The 22697-nt window shown below is 44.2% G+C and overlaps 1 protein-coding gene across 1 annotated transcript in view; it reads right to left on the reverse strand.

Annotated features, from left to right (window-relative positions):
* Window positions 1-22697, reverse strand: part of VWA8 (von Willebrand factor A domain containing 8) — a 263005-nt gene that overhangs the window by 19014 nt on the left and 221294 nt on the right. The window contains exons 37-39 of the mRNA XM_065414163.1: window positions 20394-20502; window positions 19498-19654; window positions 6937-7045 (exon numbers count right to left, since the gene is read on the reverse strand). Coding sequence (XP_065270235.1) covers window positions 6937-7045; window positions 19498-19654; window positions 20394-20502 — 375 coding nt within the window. The remainder of the gene's footprint in view (window positions 1-6936; window positions 7046-19497; window positions 19655-20393; window positions 20503-22697) is intronic.

A 22697-nucleotide genomic window follows, 5' to 3' on the forward strand; every position in this document is an offset into this window, starting at 1 on the left:
TTGCTATTCTGATTATGCATTAATTAAAAGTATCTGAGTTGTAAATATCTTAAGGGAAAACTGAGTTGACATTGTTCTTTTCCTGCTAAATTTGAACTAGTTTCTTCTCCAAAATACTGCTAAATTATTTAGAATATTCAATGACTATCCCTTCCACATAGAATTGCATACAGTTTCCGGTCTATCTATACAGTAAAAACAAAACAAAAACACCCAGAAGTGTTTTTAATGTATTTTGCAAATGCATGCGATGCTGTTAAAATAGAAAGAGAAAACTATGCCTGAAAACTCTTAAGGAAAAAACAATTTTTCCATAATGATTTTCAGTTATTTTGATGTCAATAAAATGATGTCTTTAAAGGATTCACGGTAAAGCAAGAGACAAGTAAACAAATATTAGGGTCTGAATAATATAAACAATGTGCGCACATTATGCAATCATAGTAAGTTTAAATTTGCCTTTATTTCAAATGTAATTTGAAAAGTTATGAATTTGTATGTCTAGTTATTGCAGTTAGAAAGTGATTGAGGATTTTTAAGGAGCTTATTTTTCAAAACCATAATTACACAGTAAAATCTGACCTAAGAGTGACATCACTTTTAATTGCACCACTGACTTAATATTCCTGAAATAAGGAATGTCTGCCTGATAATTTTACTAGTTCTATGTTTTCTCATCTCTACTGATAGCCCCACCCGCTCCCATTAAAAATGTAAAAATTCTTTCCTTTTCCCCACTTTCTTCACTTTCATCTTGAAATTAATATACTTGTTTTTGTTTACAGTGTTTGTGTACCAGCATTGCTGGAAGCTAGCACAGTTCTATGGTTAATTAACTGATGATACAGCAAACAAAGGCAATAAAGGACAAACTTTCTTGTTGGTTATATCCTACATAAAGAGAGCAGCTATTTTTATTTTTAAATGTGCCAATGAGAGGTTCCTTTTAAACCGAGTCAAATTTAAGCTTTATAAATTTAAGCTTTCTGCTACACACAGTTGGATGCCTGAAAAGCTATGACCAGGCAGGAGCCATGGGCCCCCTATGAAAATCTGCCTTGTTCACACTTCTGAGCCACGGGGGGCTCCAGGACAGAATCAGGGACACGGAATGGGATCCATGCACTGTCACACACATCCACCTCATCCTGCAGGCCTGCACAACTCGTAAAGTGGCGAGGGCCATATTACTCCAAAGAAAACAGCTGAGGGCCGAAACCCCCCGGCCCCACGGAAACCCCCCTCCCCCCCAGCACCGCACAGCCCCGCGGAAACAAACCCTCCTTCCCCAGCACCGCCCCGCCGAAACAGCTAAGGTTTGGGGGGGAGGGTGTGTGATACTTTATTAAGAATTTTTCAATTAAATCAAACAATTTGTTAAATTATTTTAATTTTTTTTATTAATCATGGAAAAATTAAAAACATCTGTTCCGTTGAAAGAAAACATTTGTACTTTTCATAATTACCTTGCAAATTTAATGAGAAATATTACATCTCTTTTCGGCAACAAGCTTGTCGCATTTGGGGGTCATATTTGAAGTGGATATTTTCATAATGTCTTCCAAATGGTCGTCAGTCAGAGAAGAACGTTGCTTGTTTTTATTCATGTTCATGATGGAAAATGTTTGTTCACATATGTAAGTGCGTCCAAAAATGCTGAACGTTTTCAGTGCAACTTCATTGTCCAGACTTTTGTAGAAGTCCCGCAAGCTGCTTTCTCTGTGCTTATTTCGGTAAACTGCTGAACACTGAAGTTCAATAACCTCCAACTGCAAATCTAGTGGCACTTCCTCTGGATCCACAGAAAAGGGATCTGCAATCAGCTTCAACTGGACGTCTTCTTCTTTAGACAAAGTAAGTCTTCTGTCAAATTCTTCAATCAAAAGATTAATCTGCTTTGCGTATTTTTCTCCTAACTCGGCGTGTTTGTGCTGAGGGATACGCTGTGCACAAGTGGGAATGTGACACATTTCACCTTTTGACAGCTGACTTCTGAAAAGTTTCAATTTCATTTTGAAAGCTTTCACTGCTGCACACATTTGAAATATAAGTTGATTTTTTCCCTGAAGTTGAATGTTGAGATCATTCAGGTGTGCTGTAATATCACAAAAGAAAAAGAGATCTTGATTCCAGGACTCATTTTCAAGCTCTGGGAATTTTATTGGCCCATTTTCTAGGAATTTTGCTACCTCCTCTTTCAAAGCAACAAAACGCTGGAGCACTCTTCCTCGACTCAACCACCTCACTTCTGTATGGTAGATTAAGTTATTGCACTCGGTGTCTACCCCTTCAAGAAAGACTCGAAATGTCCTATGTTTTAGTCCTCTAGAACGGATGTAGTTTACAATGGAAACTACCACTGACATTACATGCTCAAATTTTAAGATTTTGCTACACAAAACCTGCTGATGCATAATGCAGTGATGTTTGGTTATTTCTCTCCCGATAAATTCTTCAAGAAGAGTAACAGCTCCAACATTTTTTTGGCACATAGCTGGAGCACCATCAGTACAAATGGCCACCAAGTTTGTGAAATCTAATCCCGACTTATCATTCGTGCACTTTATCACTTTACTGGAGATTTCTTTTCCGGTTGTGCGACCCGTCATGGAGCACATGCCAGCAAGTTCTTCAGTAATTTCAAAGTTTTTATCAATACCTCAAATAAAAATAAGAAGTTGGACGGTGTCTTTTAAATCGGTGCTTTCATCCATAGCTAGGGAGTAAAAGCAGAATTCACTGACTCTCTGCTTTAACTGATCACTTAAATTGGTAGAAATGTCAGCTATTCTTCTCCGTACAGTCATGCGTGATAGACTGACATTCTCAAATATTCCCCTCTTTTCTGGACATAACTCAGATACAGCAATCAACATACACTTTTTTAATAACTCGCCTTCTGTCAAGCATTTCCCAGCAGCAGCAATTTCCTTAGAAATTTTAAAGCTTACTTTAGTAACTGTATCGTTCTCAGTGCTCACTTTCTTGAAAATTTGCTGTTCTCTACTAAGGTTTTTTGCTAAACTGGCTGCTTTAATTATTTTTTCATTTGGGCTCAATTTGGCGAGATTGGGATGCTTAGTTTCAAAGTGCCACCGAAGGTTGTATTCTTTCGGAACGGCTAACGTTTCGCGACACACGAGGCACAGTATTTTGTCTTTGGAAATAGTATATAAGTATTTATTCATCCATTCAGTGTTGAAAACTCTGTGCTCTGATTCTATTTTTCTCTTTTTCTTTTCACTCATGGTATCCATTATGAAGCTCAAGATTTTGTTGAATAAATTCACACACAAGGGAAACACTCACAGTCACACACAAAGAGAAGAGATATCTCACGGCGCATGGCACACTAGCAAGGCACTGACGGTGTGTGGAAGCCTGTAGGTCCAGGGGTCACTATATTACTGCACACAGCAGTCAATCAATGCAGTTGTAGATAAATCTCTGCAGAGAGATTTACTATCTTAAATCTCCTAAGATAGTATAATTAAGGTAAAAGAAAAATTTCTTCTGTGCAAATTTTTGAAGCAGAGTTCAAATTTGTGTGCCATGAGGCAAATGCGCCCAAGTGAGTAAAATGCTTATACATTTAAAAAGTTTTAATATGCAATTTGTGTCAATTTATATGGGTTTTCAGATAGACATCAGAAGTAAAAAAAGAAAAACAAAAGTTTGTGTTTTAAATTGAAAATTTTCCTAAAAAATATCAATAAATGATTATCAGCCAAGAATAAGATATGTAATTACAAATGCATTTTAATTTCCTTATTGGTCGAAATGTCAAAGACGGCTAAATGAACCTTACTGTTTTTCCCTACGATCTTTTTCATTTGCCCATTCAATATAAACTCTGTCCAGATCTATCAGTCCTCAATCCAGCTGGTAACTCTTAATACACATCAGCACCCCACATAGAACCCCCCACTCGCTAGTTTCCCAATACACACAGATTTCTCCTCCCTCCCTCCCAGTGCCCTTCCCCACAGCCCCACCACCACAACTAAACAATGCCCCACACAGACCCCCAGTGCCCTGACACACACAGATCTCCCTCACTGCCCAGCACCCCCCAACAGGCCCCCACTGCCTAGCACCCCAAAACACACAAACCTCCCCCACTGCCCAGCGCCCTCCACACCCTCACAGCCCAGCACCCCCCGCACATCTCCCAGACACTCACTCCACCACATCCTTCCCCCTTCCCTGGCCGCACTCACCAGCCCTGCTGGGAGGTCTCTGGCTCCTAGGGTGAGAGCGGCAAGGGGAGTCTCCAGTGGTGAGCGGGAGCCGGTTCGCACCAGTTCGCGGGAACCAGTTGTTAAATTTAGAAGCCCTTTTAGAACCAGTTGTCCTGCGCGGGACAACCGGTTCTAAAAGGGCTTCTAAATTTAACAACCGGCAAGTTGAAGTGACCAGAACCATAGCTGGGGGGGAGCAGAGGGAGCAGCTGCTCCCCCTGAGCACATTATCCAAAAGTGGCGCCTTAGGAGCCGACCCCATGGGTGCTCCAGCTCTCCGCCCCGCTCCCCGGCCCCAGCTCATCTCCACTCCGCCTCCGCCTCTGAACACTCTGCCCCGCTTCTCCCCCTCCCCCCCCCGCTTCCCGCGAATCAGCTGTTCGCGCGGGAAGCCTGGGAGGGCAGAGAAGCAAGCGGTGGCTTCGCGCTCAAGCCCAGGGAGGCGGAGATGGAGCGGAGGTGAGCTGGGGTGGGGGGAGCCGCCCGCGCCACAGCAGGTAACCCGGGGGGAGGGGCGCGGAGGGGAACCGCTCCCCGCCCCAGCTCACCTCTGCTCCGCCTCCCTGGGCCTGAGCGCGAAGCCGCTGCTTGCTTCTCAGCCCTCCCAGGCTTCCTGCGCGAACAGCTGATTTGCGGGAAGCAGGGGGGCTGCAAGCTCAGCCTGACCTGGTGCTCCAGGCACTGCACGGTGGTGGTGTGGCCCGGCTCCAGCCGAGCGGCGCGGCTGTAGTGCCGCCAGCCACCTCCAGGCAGCGCGGTAAGGGAGCAGGGAGGGGGTGTTGGATAGAGGGCAGGGGAGTTCAGGGGGGTGGGGGGGGGGATAGGGGTTGGGGCGGTCAGATGGCAGGGAACAGGGGGATTGAATGGGGGCAAGGGTCCCGGGGGGCAGTCAGAAAGGAGCAGGGGTTGGATGGGGCGGTGGGAGGCAGTCAGGGGCAGGGGTTCCAAGGGTGGTCAGGGGACAGGGAGAAGGGGTGGTTGGATAGGGAATGAGGAGAGGAGTTGGATGGGGTGGCGGAGGGCAGTCAAGGGACAGGGAAGGGGGTGGATGGGGCAGGGGTCCCGGGGGGGGCATCAAGGAACGCGGGGGGTTGGATGGGGCAGGAGTCCGGGGGGGGGGGGGGCAAAAAGTGCTCAGGACGGGGGCGGTGGCTGAGCCCCGTGTCCCGCTGGGGGGGGGGGGGCGAGGGCTCCGTGCCCCTGTCCCGCTTGGGGCAGTGGGGAGGGGCAGCGGTGCGCGAGGGCTCCGTGTCCTGCTTGAGGCCTGGGGGGTGCGGCGCCGCGCGCGGGCTCCGTATCCCACTTGGGGCCGGGGGGCGGGTGGAGGCGCGGCGGCGCGCGAGGGCTCCATCCCCGTGTCCCGCTTGGGGTGGGGGTGGGGGGGTGGAGGCGCGGCGGCGCGCGAGGGCTCCATCCCCGTGTCCCGCTTGGGGTGTGTGGGGGGGTGGAGGCGCGGCGGCGAGCGAGGGCTCCATCCCCGTGTCCCGCTTGGGGCGGGGGGGGGGGGGGCGGCAGCGCGCGAGGGCTCCCTGCCCGTGTCCCGCTTGGGGCAGGGGGGCCGGTGGCGCGCGAGGGCGCAAAAATATCCTTGCGCCGGCACGGGCGTTGGGTGGGGGGCGCCTGAAAGCCCCGCCCCCGCAGCTCTGATTGGGCTGGACTCAGCCGCCCGCATTGCTGGCTCCTGTCGGCGGGTAGGCACGCCACCAGGAGCTGCCCCAGGAAGCGCCGCCACGCCAGCCTCGGGACTTTGTGTGCGTGGGGTTTGGAATCCCCCCGCACAGGGCCGGCTCTAGGATTTTTGCCGCCCAAAGCAAAAACAATTTTGGACGCCCCTCCCCCCCACCGTTTTTTAATTACCCCACCCCCGGCCCTGCCTCAACTCCGCCCCTTCCCTGCCTCCTCCCCCCCAGGCTCTCAAGCCTGGGAGGGAGGGGGAGAAGCGGCGCCCGCGCCGTGGCCACTCGGAGTGTCCCCCTCCCTCCCAGGTTTGAGAGCCTGGGAGGGAGGGGGAGCAACGGTGCGCGAAACAGCTGTTTCGCACGCCGCGGCTGCTCGGGATCTCCCCCTCCCTCCCAGGTTTAAGAGCCTGGGAGGGAGGGGGAAGACCCCGAGCGGCTGCGGCGCGTGAAACAGCTGATTCGCGCGCCGCTGCTCCCCCTCCCTCCCAGGCTTGAGAGCCTGGGAGGGAGGGCGAGTAGCGGTGCGCGAGCGGCAGCAGCAGCGGAGGTGAGCTAGGGCGGCCGGGGCACATTTTTAGGGGCGGCATTCTGGCGCCGGCCATGCCGCTCCTAAAAATGTGCCGCCCCAAGCACCAGCTTGTTTTGCTGGTGCCTAGAGCCGGCCCTGCCCCCGCGGGCCTCACAGTGACCCCCCGCGGGCCGCATGTTGTGCAGGCCTGCCCTAATGTCTCTTTTCTCACTCGGTTTAATTGTGCTCCTAAACAAGTCATCCCTGTGGTGAGCTGTGTGGGAATACTGATTGTCTGGTTGGCCAGAATACAGGTCCACTTTAATGCTGCTTTTGAAATGGTCACATATTTCTGTGTTTGCCCTAATTGCAGGTAGGACCTCAATTTGCTCTCGACTCTCAAAGATATTATTAATCAAATAGTGATATATGTTGAAGTACAGTTGGTAATATTTTGGCCCTAATCTAGTGAGTTGACAGTTCCCTTTACCAATAAATCAAGCGTTACCTGCAGATTGTCTAGGATGATTCGGAGAGACTGAACTTGTCTTCGGACAGCTCCAGAGAACCTTTCGTAAGTAGATGCATCATATTCACTCATCTGGATCTCCTTTAATCTGAAGCAAGAAAGAGGCTAAAAAATTAAGAATGGAATCATGCAAAAAAGCATCTAATCCATTTCTACAGGCAGGGGTAAATTTATTTGTTGATAATGGCTAAGCTCAACAAGAATGGACAGACTTTGAGGAGTAGCAGCTGCTTTTATTGACTTCTGAAGAGACAGTTAATAACGGATGTCCACAAAGCCTACATCACATTTAAAATGTATTGAGGCTATTAATCCTTTAGCAGTCTCAGATCCTTTTGTTTTAGCGATTAGGCTGCAAGTCATATATTTCAACAACTGTGATAAAATTACACAAGCGTTTGCTGGCTCTGGTGTTGCTATATGTACATAAAGGGAGTTGTTAGGGTGTGTATTTTTTACCTCATTTGCAATGCATTTTAAACATTCTGGGTAACTGACATTTAACACAAAGATAAGGTCAAGTAGTGCTCTGCAAGTCTGTCCCCATAGACCTATAACTAGTTAGTACCTTTTAAACACTCTCTACAAAACAAAGAAACCTCAGAACAAATGGAAAGTTTTGAACAAATGTTTACAAGAATTGTCCTGAACAAAGAAGACAGAACACAGAGCTCAGTGTTGTTAGGAGGTCTAAAATAGAGAATTATTTCTGAGCTGCTGATACTGGTATATATATTTTATACCATTCCCTGTAGCGCTGGTCTACACACAGATGTTCTACTGCTTTATCTGTTTCTAAGCAAATACAGTGAAAGCAGTGCAACGCTCTACTGTGGATGCAGTTATACTGGTACAAAGGTGTTTATATCTGTATAGCTTATTTCCAGTAGAAGTACACCAGTACAACTGCATCCACTCCAGGAGGCTGCACTGCTTTAACAATATTGGTTTTTAATCAGATATAGTTAACGTGGTACAAAAACTGCGGGTAGACCAGACGAGGTAAAACTTAATTCATGGTAACATGAATTCTACAGATGCATTAGGGCAGAATCCAACTCGCACTGAAAGCAATACAAAGACTCCCATTGTCTTCAGTGGGAGTTGGATCAGTCCCTTAATGAATAATAACAGGAGTACTTGTGGCACCTTAGAGACTAACAAATTTATTAGAGCATAAGCTTTCGTGGGCTACAACCCACTTCTTCGGATGCATCCGAAGAAGTGGGTTGTAGCCCACGAAAGCTTATGCTCTAATAAATTTGTTAGTCTCTAAGGTGCCACAAGTACTCCTGTTATTTTTGCGGATACAGACTAACACGGCTGCTACTCTGAAACCTGTCATTAATGAATAATGAAACAAAGATTACAACTTTGTTTTATTTATTATGATCTTAATGTTTTTCTACACTGAATTATACACTTAGTGAGACAGTCGTTACAGAAGATTATTACAGCACCATAGCTAGGAAGAGGCAAATTCTCAACATTGTGCACTGAGACAAAACAGGTGAGGTAAAATCTTTTATTGGACCAACTTCTGCTGGTGGAAGGGATAAGCTTTTAAGCTTCACAGAGCTCTTGTTCAGGTGTGGGGAAGGTAACCAGAGTGTCTAAGCTAAATACAAGTTGGGACAGATTGTAAAGCATAAGGGGCTCATATATGCTGAAAGAGACCACTTAAAATGAAGTAGGCAGTTATTGGTTAGCAAGCGGAGACGAGGGCATGTGTGGTGTTGTGATGAGCCATAAAACCAGTCTCTGCTGAGTCCATGGTTTTTAGTGTGTAGCAGAGTTATCTTGTCTCTCTCATATCCTGGGACCAACACGGCTACTGCAAACAATATTGTGCACTGGCATTTACCTTGGTGACTCCTGGAATCTGAGTTTAATACCTTCACAACACAGAGAAAATGTACCTCCTAATGATCATGTTTTACTATAGTAGTCTATGTGCTGTTGTATTAATTTAAATGCAATAAATGGGCCAAAGGTGTTAACATAATCCATTCACTGCCCAACATTAAACAGTGTTAAAGGTCTCAAGTTTGGTATACAGAGACCTCAGCCTGCTCAGTATAATGGCAAACATACTATTAAAAATCCTTTTAACCTTTGAAATGTAAAGTATTAAGTAAGGCTTTCATTTTAACAACAATTCTTGCTCCCTTTCCCTTCAGCAGGAAAGAATTTTTAGAAGGAAAATCCCCACTGTTTGAGAGTCTCTTGGAAGGTAAAAACTGTCCTTCTGAGGAAAAGAGAAGAAATTAGTTGAGATGAGCTAGAGCTGTTGTTGTTACTGCTGTTTTACAGTCCAATACCGTTTCATCTCAGGTGGTGTTTGGGACACAGCTGGGATTCAGCTGGATTCAAATCTTACATTAAACATAAAAAATATTAAAACAAAGTTTTGTTTGAAACTAACTTTGAAAACAATTGCTTATTTGCTGAAGTGCCATCTTCTGAGAGAGTCCCACATTGGGCTGCCAAAAATATGCATTAATTTAGATGGAATAAATGGGCCAAGGTGCGAACATAACTGTCCAACATTAAATAGTGTTAAATCCTTGTTCCGTCTTCCTTTAGCCAGAGAGAGTTTTAGAAGGGGAAAAAACCCCGTCTGACGGTCTCTAAGATGGTACCGAAGATGGTAAATCTGTCCTTTTGAGGAAAAGAGAAGAAGTTAGTTGACATGAGCTGGAGCTGTTTGTTGCTGCGGCTGCTGCTAAAGTCTGATAGATCCTGTTTCACCTCAGGTGGGTTTAGGATTCAGCTGGAGCTGGTAGGGGTGGTGATGTTATCTGGATCCCTCTCTCTGCCTCAGTTTGGTCAAGACACCTCAGAATTAGGACAAAGCTAGGGTCTAGGGTCTCAGGACATGGTGGGGGAGGCAGTCATGATAGAGAAGCTCGCTCCAGTAGCCTCCGTCTGGTTCTTCTCTATTCCACCCACCCAAAGTCTTTCTTTAAGAACCCACAAAGGGAATGGTGGGTGGAATAGCCCATCCCCTCATTATTTTGTCCACCAATTAAGCATAATATCAGACACACCAATTCTGGTTCATTAATTTCCAGTTCCAGATATTCTGGTTTTACCAACAATGAATTTAACAGTCCTTGAACAATACGAGTAGGCCCTTTCGTTTAGACTAATTCAACTTTTCTATCTCCTTTTTGTATTTTTTCCCATCAACATTAGTTAGTATAGGTTATTGTGACATCTTGTGAACTTTCACATGCTTTTTACAGTTGAGCTCACGAGAGTAAATTTAGAGGCCCAATTATCACAACAGTGACCATCCACTATGAAAGTCCGCCTGCCAGAAGTAGCTTGATTACACTACTGTTAACATTCACATGTCCCTCCAAATATTTACAAAGGATTGTCTCAAATGTCAAGGTGGATGCTAAATGAAAAATGATAAAATCAGCAGACTGCAGTCTATTAGTTTGATGTCTACAGTTACAGTGGTTTCACCATTTATCCTCTCCCTACAGAGGGGAATTATACTGCAAGATTAATAAGAAAATGACAGTGCTTAGTTTAGAATTAAAAACAGTTCAACAAAAGAGCTATGCAATATCTGAGGTTTTGCATAAGTTGTCTGATCTTTGAGAGCTCAAAAAACACATTGTGCTTACAGGTATGGCTGAATAGTATGATCACATTACACATAAAAATGCACCATGTGTTATTTTAGTTATGATGAAATCTGGAAATAATATGACAGGTTGTACCAGCTTTCTGAAAAAATCTCTTGTAAGGTGTGAGGAACTCCCGGAATTCTAGAAGTTGAAGTTGGTGTGGAGAGTAGCAGAATAAACAGAGGCAACTTTTATTCAACTGATAATGTCAGTGATTTGACGTGTTTTCCATAGCCAGTAGTATTCAGCCAGGAAATTTCAGGAGTGATAATTTTAAATCCTAGCCTCCCACTCAGAACTGCTAAACAGGCTGCACTATATTTAAGTAGTCCTTTCAGATAATTACATATAAACAGTGAATCTTGCAGCTGACCCGCTCTCAAAAAAACAAAAAAACAAAAAAAGGCCCACTCCTTTATTGGGATGGTGGGGTTTTACAGGAGATTTGTACCCCACTTTAACTCCCTAGCTGCTCCTATCATTGAATTATAAAAGCATAAGCCAGACAAAGTAGTCTGGATGGAACAGTGTCAAACAGCTTTCTGTGAACTGAAGGAAACCCTAAGCAAAGATCCAGTGTTGATAAACCCAGACTTTGACAAACCCTTTATGGTCTTCACAGATACCTCAGACACTGTGTTGATGCAGACTAATGCTTAGGAAGAGAGACATCCAGTTGCACAGCTGAGTACAAAACTGCTCCCCAGGGAAAAGAATTATGGAACTATTGAAAAGTAATGTCTTGTAACTATGTGGGCTCGTAAGAATATGTATGGAAGAAGAAGATCTGTATGAGTGGCACTTTACTGTATATGGATCACTTGCCTGGCTCAATCATATGAAAGGTTCTAATGCCAGGTTGTTATGGAGTCTAACCCTCCATAATTATGATTATGGAAGTAATTCATATTAAGGGAAATGCAAATATTATTGCTGATGTGTTGTCCCAAGGAAGGGCTTGAATGTCCCTAGATCACTGGGAGTAATCCCGGTCAGTTTGTTCTTAAAGGGAGAATAGATGTGGAGAGTGGGGGAATTTTTGTAATATTTTTATGAAGCATTATTCAGTTTACCCACTGACTTTGTATGTCTAGCCACTGAGTGTGAAGAGATTAATTTCTACTCGGGGACAAGAGCAACGAGAGAGATGTTGGAATCATATAGGTGTCGGCCTATCTGGGTGGGACCAAAATGCACCATCAAGAACTGAATGGAATCAATACACATAAATGGAGAGACAATGGAAGACCCAAGCATTGGACATTAACTTGTGAACACAGCTTAGCTGTGTCTGGAGACAAAGCGTATGTCTACACTGCAACGTAAGCCCAGGGTGTGTGGGGCTGAAGCATGCAGGCTCTGTGTTTGCAAGTCCAGGCCTGAGAGTCCACGCTGATTTAGAATTTCTGGATCCGGGTCTCCCACCTGTACTCATGCATCTACACCAGGGGTTCTCTGACTGGGGGTCGGGACCCCTCAGGGGGTCACGAGGTTATTACACGGGGGGGGTCGCAAGCTGTCAGCCTCCACCCCAAACCCTGCTTTGCCTCCAGCATTTATAATGGTTTTAAATATATTAAAAAGTATTTTTAATTTATATGGGGGGTCACACTCAGAGGCTTGCTATGTGAAAGGGGTCACCAGTACAAAAGTTTGAGAACCACTGGTCTACTTCTCCCTGGTGGTTGTCCAGGTGGCTTCTTGCTCCACATCGCCTGGATGCCAGCAGGAGGGGTCACTGTGAGCACAGGAGAAACAGGCTCCCCACCTCAGTTCAAGTGCCAACCCCACCATAGCCCAGAGCAGCTGGCAGCTGCAATTATGGGAAAGTCCGGCTTCGCACCCCTAGCCCTGGGATGGGGCAGGCTCAGTTGCTCTGCGACAATGGCACAAGTGCAGTCTGAAAGCTAGAGCTATCCAAAGAAAAGGTCATCGAATTTTTTTTTAACATTGCAAAATGTATTTTTCCCTACATTTGGTCTCAGAAACTGAACCGTTTTGGCTGAAATTTTCCACAAAAATTCATCCAGGGGATGAATACCCTGGATGTCCAGGGGAAGATACCCAACATGGAGAATTTCAGCCCAAATGGTTGAAGTTTGGTAAAGTTATAAGACCCTGCTTTCTGTTGCTTATCATGGAAAGGGTTGGGCTGCCTTAATAACACGCAGTGCTACTACCCCAGTATGGGCTGGTTCTGGGCACTAGAAGGTGGGAGCATCTCTCTCCTGTGTTCCTCCTGCTGACACCCAGGCAGCTTGGAGAAAGAAGCTGCCTGACTCAAATGCAGAGGGGATAAGAGCCAGACTTGAGGGGGAGTAGCTTGTGACAAGGATCTTGTGGGGTGGGAGACTGGGACTGGAGGATGATGAGGAAGGCAGCGGGAGCTGGCTCAGCAAGGAGACTGGGACTGAGAGCTGGGGGGCGAATGGGACTGGGTGGGCAAGGAATCTGGGACTGGGAACTAGTGAGGCAAATGGAAGGAGGTGAAGGGGAAGGAGGACAGATCTGATGAGGAGCCAGATTGCAGAGTGAACTGGGATTGGCTGGGCAAGGAGAGTAGGACTGGGAGGGAGGAGGAGGGGAGATGGGCAGAAAGGTCTGTGACCATTAGAATGCACTCCTCTCCAGATCCTGAAATGGAACCCATGATTCCTTAGTCTCACCATTCCTTTGCTGTCACCAAATATCTGTGAAACCCACTGGCAAAGCATCTCTTCATCCCCTTCTAGTGCTGGTCAATTTAGAAGATGACAACAAACTACTGCTGTGAGTTATTCCATTAACTAAAGTGGGTAGTGGTCTGTGTTGGTGGATCATAAGGTTCAACACTGCTAGTGACCCAGGTGGTGTCAATATGGTACCACATGATGGATTTTTTTTTAGTTTTCTTTTTTAAAAACCTAGGAATTATGCACACAAAACTAAGTTAAAGAATGTTATTAAGTTATAAAGTCAGCCTATCAAAATTTAAGAAATTCCAGAATAAAGGTGCCTGTGCAACATTAATTTGGCCTTTGCACATGCCTGTGCATTATGATACAGTTTTTAGTTATGTGATCTTATGCTGTTTTTTCCACGGGACCTGTGCCTCATTCAAGTGCGTGGTGTGTTATGTATTTGTGGGGGAAGTATGGGGTTTTACATTATCCTGTGAGGAAGATTAATATGTAGTGTTTCTTTATTTGTTGGAAGCAGAAGAGAGTTGTTGTGAAGTGCAGAATTTTTTACTGTCAGTGGAAATATAAATTATCCTATCTCCTAGAACCGGAAGGGACCTTGAAAGGTCATTGAGTCCAGCCCCCTGCCTTCACTAGCAGGACCAAGTACTGATTTTGCCCCAGATCCCTAAGTGGCCCCTCAAGGATTGAACTCACAACCCTGGGTTTAGCAGGCCAATGCTCAAACCACTGAGCTATCCCTCCCCCCATAGCATTTCCTTGCTATTTAGGGTTTATTTTGGGGGGGATGGGAAACTTAATGAAGTTTTTGTTAATGAGAATTTCCTAGGGTTTTAATAGGACAATTAATAGGATAAGCAACAAGGGCGGTTTAGGTTCGGCACTAGGAAAAACTTCCTGTCAGTGTGGTTAAACATTGGAATAAATTGCCCAGGGAGGTTGTGGAATCTCCATCATTGGAGTCGTTTAAGAGCAGGTTAGACAAACCTGGGATGGTCTAGATAAAACTCAGTCCTGCCATGAGTTCAGGGGTCAGGACTAGATGATCTCTCAAGGTCTCTTCCAGTCCTACGATTCTATGGTTCTATATTGCAGAGTCAAGAACCCACCCTGACTTCCCCTGAGGTGTACAGGAATATGGAAGTAGCTGGAGATGTTTGAGGTGGAGATCAGGGGAGAGAATGATCAGAGGGAATAGTGTGGAGAAGGGAGGCTTGGAGAACAAGAACACCTTGGTATGTGTCTTGGACCCTGGCATCCCCGAGACTCTGATGAGGCAGAGGAAGCCATGCTGGAAAAGGGATGAATGGGTACCGGTAGAGAATGGGGACTTGTTTTCCCCCACAACTCATCTCATTCTGATGCACCAGGGAGATGGGGTGGGGGACTCTAGTTCTCCATCAACTAATGAGATGGGACAGTTGAGTGAGCTAACTAGGCAGTGGGTTGTAGGGTCCGTCCTTACCTAATAATTCCAGCACATCCAGTATTTCTAGGTTAGGGAGCCTGTCAAGTATGGGGATTAGGTCCTGCTTTGAGCAGGGGGTTGGACTAGATGACCGCCTGAGGTCCCTTCCAACCCTGATATTCTATGATTCTATGGTATTTGTTCTGCTGGACCAGGCACAGCTCTTCAGCTCAGAGGTATCTCTGTCAAAGCCATGAAGCATTGATAGAAGTATGAGAGTTCCCCGCTTTGGAGATCTCAATTCCTCCCCTTTGGGAACCCTGTTAACCTCTCCCTCCCCTCCCCCCCGGCCTGCTCGAATGTGCCTGGGTTTATAGCATAGAGAGATATGCACACACTGGTGTTCATTCTCTCTTACTTCAAGATGACAGAGGGAAGCAAGAACCAGGCCGGACAGGACTTCTCTCCCCATTTTCAGATTCCTGTTGAAAGGAGAAAGAGGCTAAGTGAAGTTTCCCAATCAGATGTATGCTCCAGTGGGAATAAAATAATCTGTGAAAGCACTTTCCATTTGATTTCCTTCTTCTGAAGGAGAGGTGTCAGACTGAGGGAGACCTTCCTATGCTGTTTCTCCTCATGTTTCTCCTCTTCTCTTCAGTGTGTAACCCCCGTTTATACAGTGTTGCTCTGACCCCCTTCTAGGGGCTAGTCGATGTACAGCAGGGGTTCTTAAACTGGGGGTCAGGACGCCTCGGGGTTGTGAGGTTATTACATGGGGGGTCGCGAGCTGTCAACCTCCACCCCAACCCCGCTTTGCCTCCAGCATTTATAATGGTGTTAAATATATAAGTGTTTTTAATTTATAAGTGGTGGGGGGGGTTACACTCAGAGGCTTGCTATGTGAAAGGGGTCACCAGTACAAAAGTTTGTAAACCACTGATCTACAGTGTACTTCGCAGGCCCGAGTCAAACCAGCCTATCCCAGGCTTCCTAGCGCCCTCCCCAGCTGTAGCCACTCTAGCCCTTTGTTTGTGGTGCACTGTGGGAAAACTTGACTGCCCTTCCCATGGTAGTTTACAGGAAGTTGTTGCAGCCTCTAATACATCCTGTGGGGCCATGTTTTGCATGCCCCTGGCAACTGGAGCCAGCAACAAGGAGGAATCACCATCTATCCTGCTTGGGCTGGAGTCTGAGTCCAGACTTACATTCCAGTGTAGACGTACCCAAAGGGATCAGGTGTGAACAAACCGGGGCTTAAGCTGCACACAGATAGAGACAATGGACTCCAGCAAACCATGGAAAGTTGGAGCAATTGCTTCTGTCAATGTAGACTCTGACTTAAACTTGGCTTTTTCCATGCAGACTTAAGGACTTTCAAAGGGTTGATTTCAGTTAACTAATAAATGCTGGCTTATTTTGAAAGGGCTGCCATGCATTGCTCCCTGCAGGGGTAAAGTCTCTAACAGGAGTCTGAATTCATTTGGACTTACTAGAGAGTGCACTATGACAAACAAGGGTGTTGTGACCCAAAGGGCCCAGTCTTGGAGTCATGAGACTGCATCATCCTTGTAAAAGCTAAACAGAAAGTCTGGCAATAATAGTAGTACACCGAAAGGGACTCTCTAAAGGCTGGGGCATCAAACCCCCTGTAGATCTATGATAGCTGGTGACAGACTGTCAGGTACTGGATACAACAGTAGTATTTTGCAACAAGTGACTGCAACAGCTAAAACAGGGTTAGTCAAAGAAACAGTAAGGAAAATGGTGTTTAATCAGCTCCATAAGGAAGTTTATACAGCCGTTTGGTGACAAAAGGTTAAGTGTTGGAAAAGCTAACCAAGGCACAGCTGATTTAACTGCTCGAGAAGGATAATTAGGCCAAGTTCCAGACAAAATTCCAAGTAAGCAGTCCAACTCGTCAGCATCAGTCAGAGGGGACAGAGGCCCAGCTATCTCAGAGGGGAGAGGAGAGTCCAAGGAGGACAGCTGTAGTGTTATACAGAGTCAATGTGGCTTCAAGCTCCCAGAGTGGGCCACATACAGTACTGTGTGTATAAGTCAGAGGTGGGCAACCTGCAGCCCGTCAGGGTAATCCACTAGTGGGCCGTGAGACAGTTTGTTTACATTGACCATCCACAGGCACGGCCCCCCACAGCTCCCCGTGGCCGCGATTTGCCGTTCCCGGCCAATGGGAGCTGCAGGAATCGGTGCGGGCTGCAGGGACGTGCTGGCCGCCGCTTCCCGCAGTTCCCATTGGCCAGGAACGGCGAACCGCGGCCACTGGAAGCGGCCATGCCTGTGGACAGTCAATGTAAACGCTGTTTCTCAGCCCACCAGCGGATTACCCTGACGGGCCACGTGCAGCCCGTGGGCCACAGGTTGCCCACCACTGGTATAAGTCCTGGGACTTTAATAATGCATGAGTTGTTGAGGAGATGTCGTGGTGCAGATGTTCAGGTTCTATAGCAGGCAGCTGCAACATTCCCATGTCATCTATCAGTAGGCACTAGCCTTCCCCGGTAAGAAGGATAACATTCTGAAAAGGGGTGACCGGGGGAAGGGAAAAAACATTAAAGCATGTTGGAGGGAGGAAGGGAGGGAGAGAGGGGTGTGTGTATGCATCTGTATGTATAATACAAAAAGCTACAAAATGTCAAAATATTTCATAGCTAACCGCAATAGTTGAGTCATTTTGAAGAACAGAGATATATAGTGAGGTAAAAATATTTACCAACATCAGGTTCTATAAATAAATGAGTAAAATGTTGTAGAAAAAGGAAATAAAGCTGGGGTGGGTGTATATATTGCCAGTTGAACTAAGTTTTTCTAAAAAGCCATTTTGTTTCATAGAATCATAGAAGATTAAGGTTGGAAGAGACCTCAGGTGGTCATCTAGTTCAACCCCGTGCTCAAAGCAGGACCAATCCCAACTAAATCATCCCAGACAGGGCTCTGTCAAGTGGGCTTTAAAAACTTCTAAGGATGGAGATTCCACCACCTCCCTAGGTAACCCATTCCAGTGCTTCACCACCCTCCTAGTGAAATAGTTTTTCATAATATCCAACCTAGACCTCCCCCACTGCAACTTGAGATCATTGCTCCTTGTTCTGTCATCTGCCACCACTGAGAACAGCCAAGCTCCATCCTCTTTGGAACCCTCACCCCCCTTCAGATAGTTGAAGGCTGCTATAAAATCCCTCCTCACTCTTCTCTTCTGCAGACTAAATAAGCCCAGTTCCCTCAGCCTCTCCTCATAAGTCATGTGCCCCAGCCCGCTAATCATTTTTGTTGCCCTCCGTTGGACTCTCTCCAATTCCTTTTGTTTTCCATGATCATTTTCTGTGCAGCTCTCATGCAGTGTTTATATTTTCTTTGTGTTAACTGCTTTGAATTAATTGTTAACCCTTTTGATGATCATAGAACACTACAGGCAATTTGATAATAAAATACTGCTGAAAATAAAGTTTTGAGCTGAGTGTTAAAGAGCTAAATGGTTTCTGTTAATTAAACAAAAATCTAGTGATTCAACAGTGCAGTGCACAATCTACATGTAATACCCCCAAGAAAAACAAGAATACATTTTTTTATATATCTGCGTAAGCAAGTGGCATTCCCACCCTGCTTAAATAACAGCAAATGTCAGTTCCTGATGGAGCTTCTCCAGAACTGGGTTGTTTCTAGGATTTCACTCTCCATCTAGTAGTTCCCTCTGTCTCAGTGACACTCTCAAACTCTCTTATACCCTGGGCAGGAAATAATAGAACCCACTTGGTCTGGCTGCCAATATGAGTCAGCAGAAGAACTCTGCATCTTTATGCAAGGTACCACAGTTTGACACCAGTGGTGAGTCAGCAGAAAAGTGCTGAATTTCTATGCATGGTCTTAGAACCTGGCACAGTATGCATCTAAAAGACACTACACATCATGCTAATGCTGGCAAGAACTCTGGTCCTCTTAAGAATGTTATCTGAGTTAAGACAATTTATATGCGCCAAAGACTTGGCCCTAGATCCTTTAAAAATAAGCCATTTTGCTTTTAAAGGATCATTTTCAAAGCAGTTTAAAGGGAATGTTTGTTGGATACTGAGGCTTACAATGGTGTATTTTTACCATCTGTATATAATCTGAATTCTTCATAATTTAAATGGGAATTTGTATATGATTATGACATTTTTTCATAAGAGTAGGAGAATTTACATCAATGACCTGGCCAAATTCTCACTCAGGTAATTACAAACTGCCCACACAAATCACCCTATCATTTTAACAGTGTGGTTTCAATTAGATATAGTTTTCTTCACTTCCTGTCTTAAACTGTTAAACAATATGGAGGTGTACTGTTAAGCACCTGTGATTACTGTATGCAGTGTTATAGAATCATAGAATATCAGGGTTGGAAGGGACCTCAGGAGGTCATCTAGTCCAACCCCCTGCTCAAAGCAGGACCAATCCCCAGCCAGATTTTTACCCCAGTTCCCTAAATGGCCCCCTCAAGGATTGAACTCACAACCCTGGGTTTAGCAGGCCAAAGCTCAAACCACTGAGCTATCCCTCCCCCGTGTTGTTGTAGCCGTGTTGATCCCAGGATGTTAGAGAGTCAAGGTGGGTGAAGTAATATCTGTTATTGGACCAACTTCTATTGGTGAGAGAGACAAGCTTTCGAGCTTACATAGAGCTCTTCTGTGATTATTGTAATTTCATCTAAACAATTTCAGACATCTTTGTTATAATGCTTCCATTCATCTACTCTTCTTGGCAAGGTGGGGGTGGGGCAGAATGGAGGCCGAAATAAAATTTGAATACTAACCTCTGTTTAAAGGCCTTTTCACCCATCTCCCTTGCAGCTCTCTTCACCTCCTCAGGAGCAGCATCTTTCTCAGCCTGAGATATCTGGTAAACTTTGTGGCCAGCATCCAGTCTATAGGGCCCACCTTTGCCGCCCAGCCCTGCTGTGTCTCTCCCACCTAGAACAGATGATATGAAAATCAAGAATGTGTCATAACTATCACATAAATCCTCCTCTTTTAAAACCTCCACTATCACCCCAATGCATGTACATTTTTAAAAAAAGTTTCCATGAGTCCCATAGAAAATACTTTATTTGCATCTGCAAATAACTGTCTACTTTCAAAAGTGAAGTAATACCATGGTAAAGCAGAATTCTGACTCCAGTTTTATATTGTTTTGCGATCAAAATAAGGCCCTTTATTCTTCAAAGGTGAAATTCACCCCTGTGCAGAGAGCTTACACTCCACTTAACTACTACTTTAAGTCCTCAAAGCTATTAGCCCTTAAAACTATTAACTCTGGTTACTGTAAACTAACAATGTAACTCCAGAATTTGTTGATAGTATGCCTATGGTTTTCACTACTGTGTATAGTGTGACTGCTGTCATATCATTCAGAATTTAGAATTAGGAGACACTGAACGCTTTGTATGGATGGAATCAGATATTAACAACCTTAACCAAATGTAAGAAATAAAGATTTCTAATATCTACTTGCCTGGTCCTGGGTATCTATGTTTATATGACTCTGAAGAACTTTTTGCCTTCCACAAAATGCATTCAGTGTGGATTAAAAACTGCCAGCAGGAAAATAATTTAATGATAAAAGACTTTTGAAATTTAGAACCGTCACCAAAGTTATCTGAGACATCCTTCAAAGACTCATGCAAATCATGAGAAGACATTGAATGCCAACCTGTTCCACCAGCCCAGGTGTTTCCGCCAACATGGGGCATGTTGTCTGGATCTGTCTTTCCATGCTTAGGGGAGCTCACTTCCAAACCACTGTCTCTCTCAATGGTTATCTGTGAAAATAAAAAAAAAGGTAAGTTGAAAATATCTCTTATTATTATACCCAGCATGAATTCTATGACCATCCTGATGGCATGATGCTAATACATTGTGTCCTACCTAGGAGCCATAGGCCATTAGTGAACTCAAGAGATGTATTATTTCATAGGCCAATAAATACAAAACATGTAAAAAAAATTGCCAGGAGGAGAAAGGTCAGAGTTGCACAGGCTCTTAGAATACTGCAAACCAACCAAACCACGGAGCAGTCTTGGGACTTGTACACACTAGGAAAAAAGGTGTTTATTTAATATGTGATAACTAACACTTTTAAAATCCGAACACAGACAGGGTAAGAAATAGCTTTAACACGTGTTGGTTGGCTGAGGTGAAGCTGAAGGGTCACCTCAATCAGGTAATATGTTAAAACTACAACTCAGTGACCTGTTTCAAGATGCCAGCTTCAAAGACCTGAAGGCTGACCTCCTCTCTTCACTCACAAATAGGCAAATTTCCTGCATCTCTCTACCAACATGCTTGAACCCTGTTCTTAAATAAAAGATTAGTTCAAGTTACACACTCATTTAATCCTTGGCCTCCCTGCCAAGACTGCCAACAAAGGTGATGTTTGTAATGGTGGTTTTCTGATATGCACACCTGTCGACTGGGGGCTGGACTTTGTCCACCAGCTCAATGGACATACAAAACACCAAACAGCTGTCCGATAATAATGACAGCATCAAATTGGAGACATTTAGGTAAAAGAATGACTCTCCATTACCGCTCCTCTGAGTCATCTAGTGACTCAATTCCTAATGTATACATTTTCTTTATAGTAATAATTCTGTATAAATTAATGCTATTTATTGTTACTTGAAATATAATGACACAGAACTGTCGGTAATAACATTGATCAAGCTTCTATGAATGAACTCCTCCCACCCATATACATACTTTCCATTTATTTTACTGTAAAATTGAGGCATTCTGAGAGTACACAATTTTACAGTCCATTAAGGAACAAGTTCTCTGGCATTAGCAGGGTTTCCTTCAGAACTGCAGAATAATTTAATCCCTGAATTCATTGTGTGCTGCAGGCTCAACACAACACTAAGAGGAATTCTACACATTCCTATGATCTGAAAACATGTTATAAAAACAGTGCATTGGCAACCGTTCAAAGAATATTTTTTTTCATCCTTACATTATTTGTATTGATTCATAAAGGTACAATACACCCTCTGTGAAACATGTCATCAATGTGAAATAAAGGTAAATAAAGATCTAATCTGATAAATATCATTAATTTAACATTTGCACACTAAAAACAGACTTTCAAAAGCACACCACAGTGTTTTGTCCTTATTTCAATGGGCTGTATAATTTTTTTTTAAGTGGGTGCCTTTAGGGATAAAGTAAACAGTACCTTTTAATGTAACTGCTTGACTAGCATTTTAAACATACCAAAGTCACTGGGTACACCAAAATTGCTGAGTTTATTAAAAAAAAAATAATGAATGTAGGCCTTACAAGATGTAATGAAAATATTTATTCTTTAAAAAGAAATTAAAAACATGGGAAATTCACTGCACTTTGGCCTTCATGGACCCTTTCTCTATTGAAAAATAAACAAAAATCCTACAAAGGGAAGCTTTATGGAGCTTATTTTGCTGTATTTAGTGACATTCAGCTGGTACTTTATTTTTCCATTGAGCAAAGTTCACAAAGTGGTGATTGTTTTGAAAGACAGCCATTTTGGACATATTACTATTGGAAAGTTATAGTTTGAGACAGAATTGTGTACTAGTTAGTGTTTGCAATTTTAAAATTAACATAAAATTATAAAGCCCTTTTTTGTCAGCATAAGCTGCATCTACCCACTTTTCAAGTGCAGACCTATCCTTACACTCGGTGGTAATTTAATTAATACATTAGCTTTTCCTAATAATTTAGCACCACTATTGCTCTTATTTTGATTAGCAATCTGTCTTATTGCTCTTAACCACAGCAAAATGTTCAATATAATCTTATTTTTTGTTAAAAAATTAAAACAAACAAAACAAAAAAATAAGTGAGAGAAAGAAAGAGCGAGCGAGAGGTCGAGAATTAGTCTTAGTTTAGCAACTTGCCCTTACTAAATTCTCTATATTTAATTAGCAGATGTTTTTGTTTGAATATTTGGAATACTCAAAGTGCTAGTATGGTATAT

This window comes from Emys orbicularis, chromosome 1, assembly GCF_028017835.1.
Source record: "Emys orbicularis isolate rEmyOrb1 chromosome 1, rEmyOrb1.hap1, whole genome shotgun sequence".
Lineage (NCBI taxonomy): Eukaryota > Metazoa > Chordata > Testudines > Emydidae > Emys > Emys orbicularis.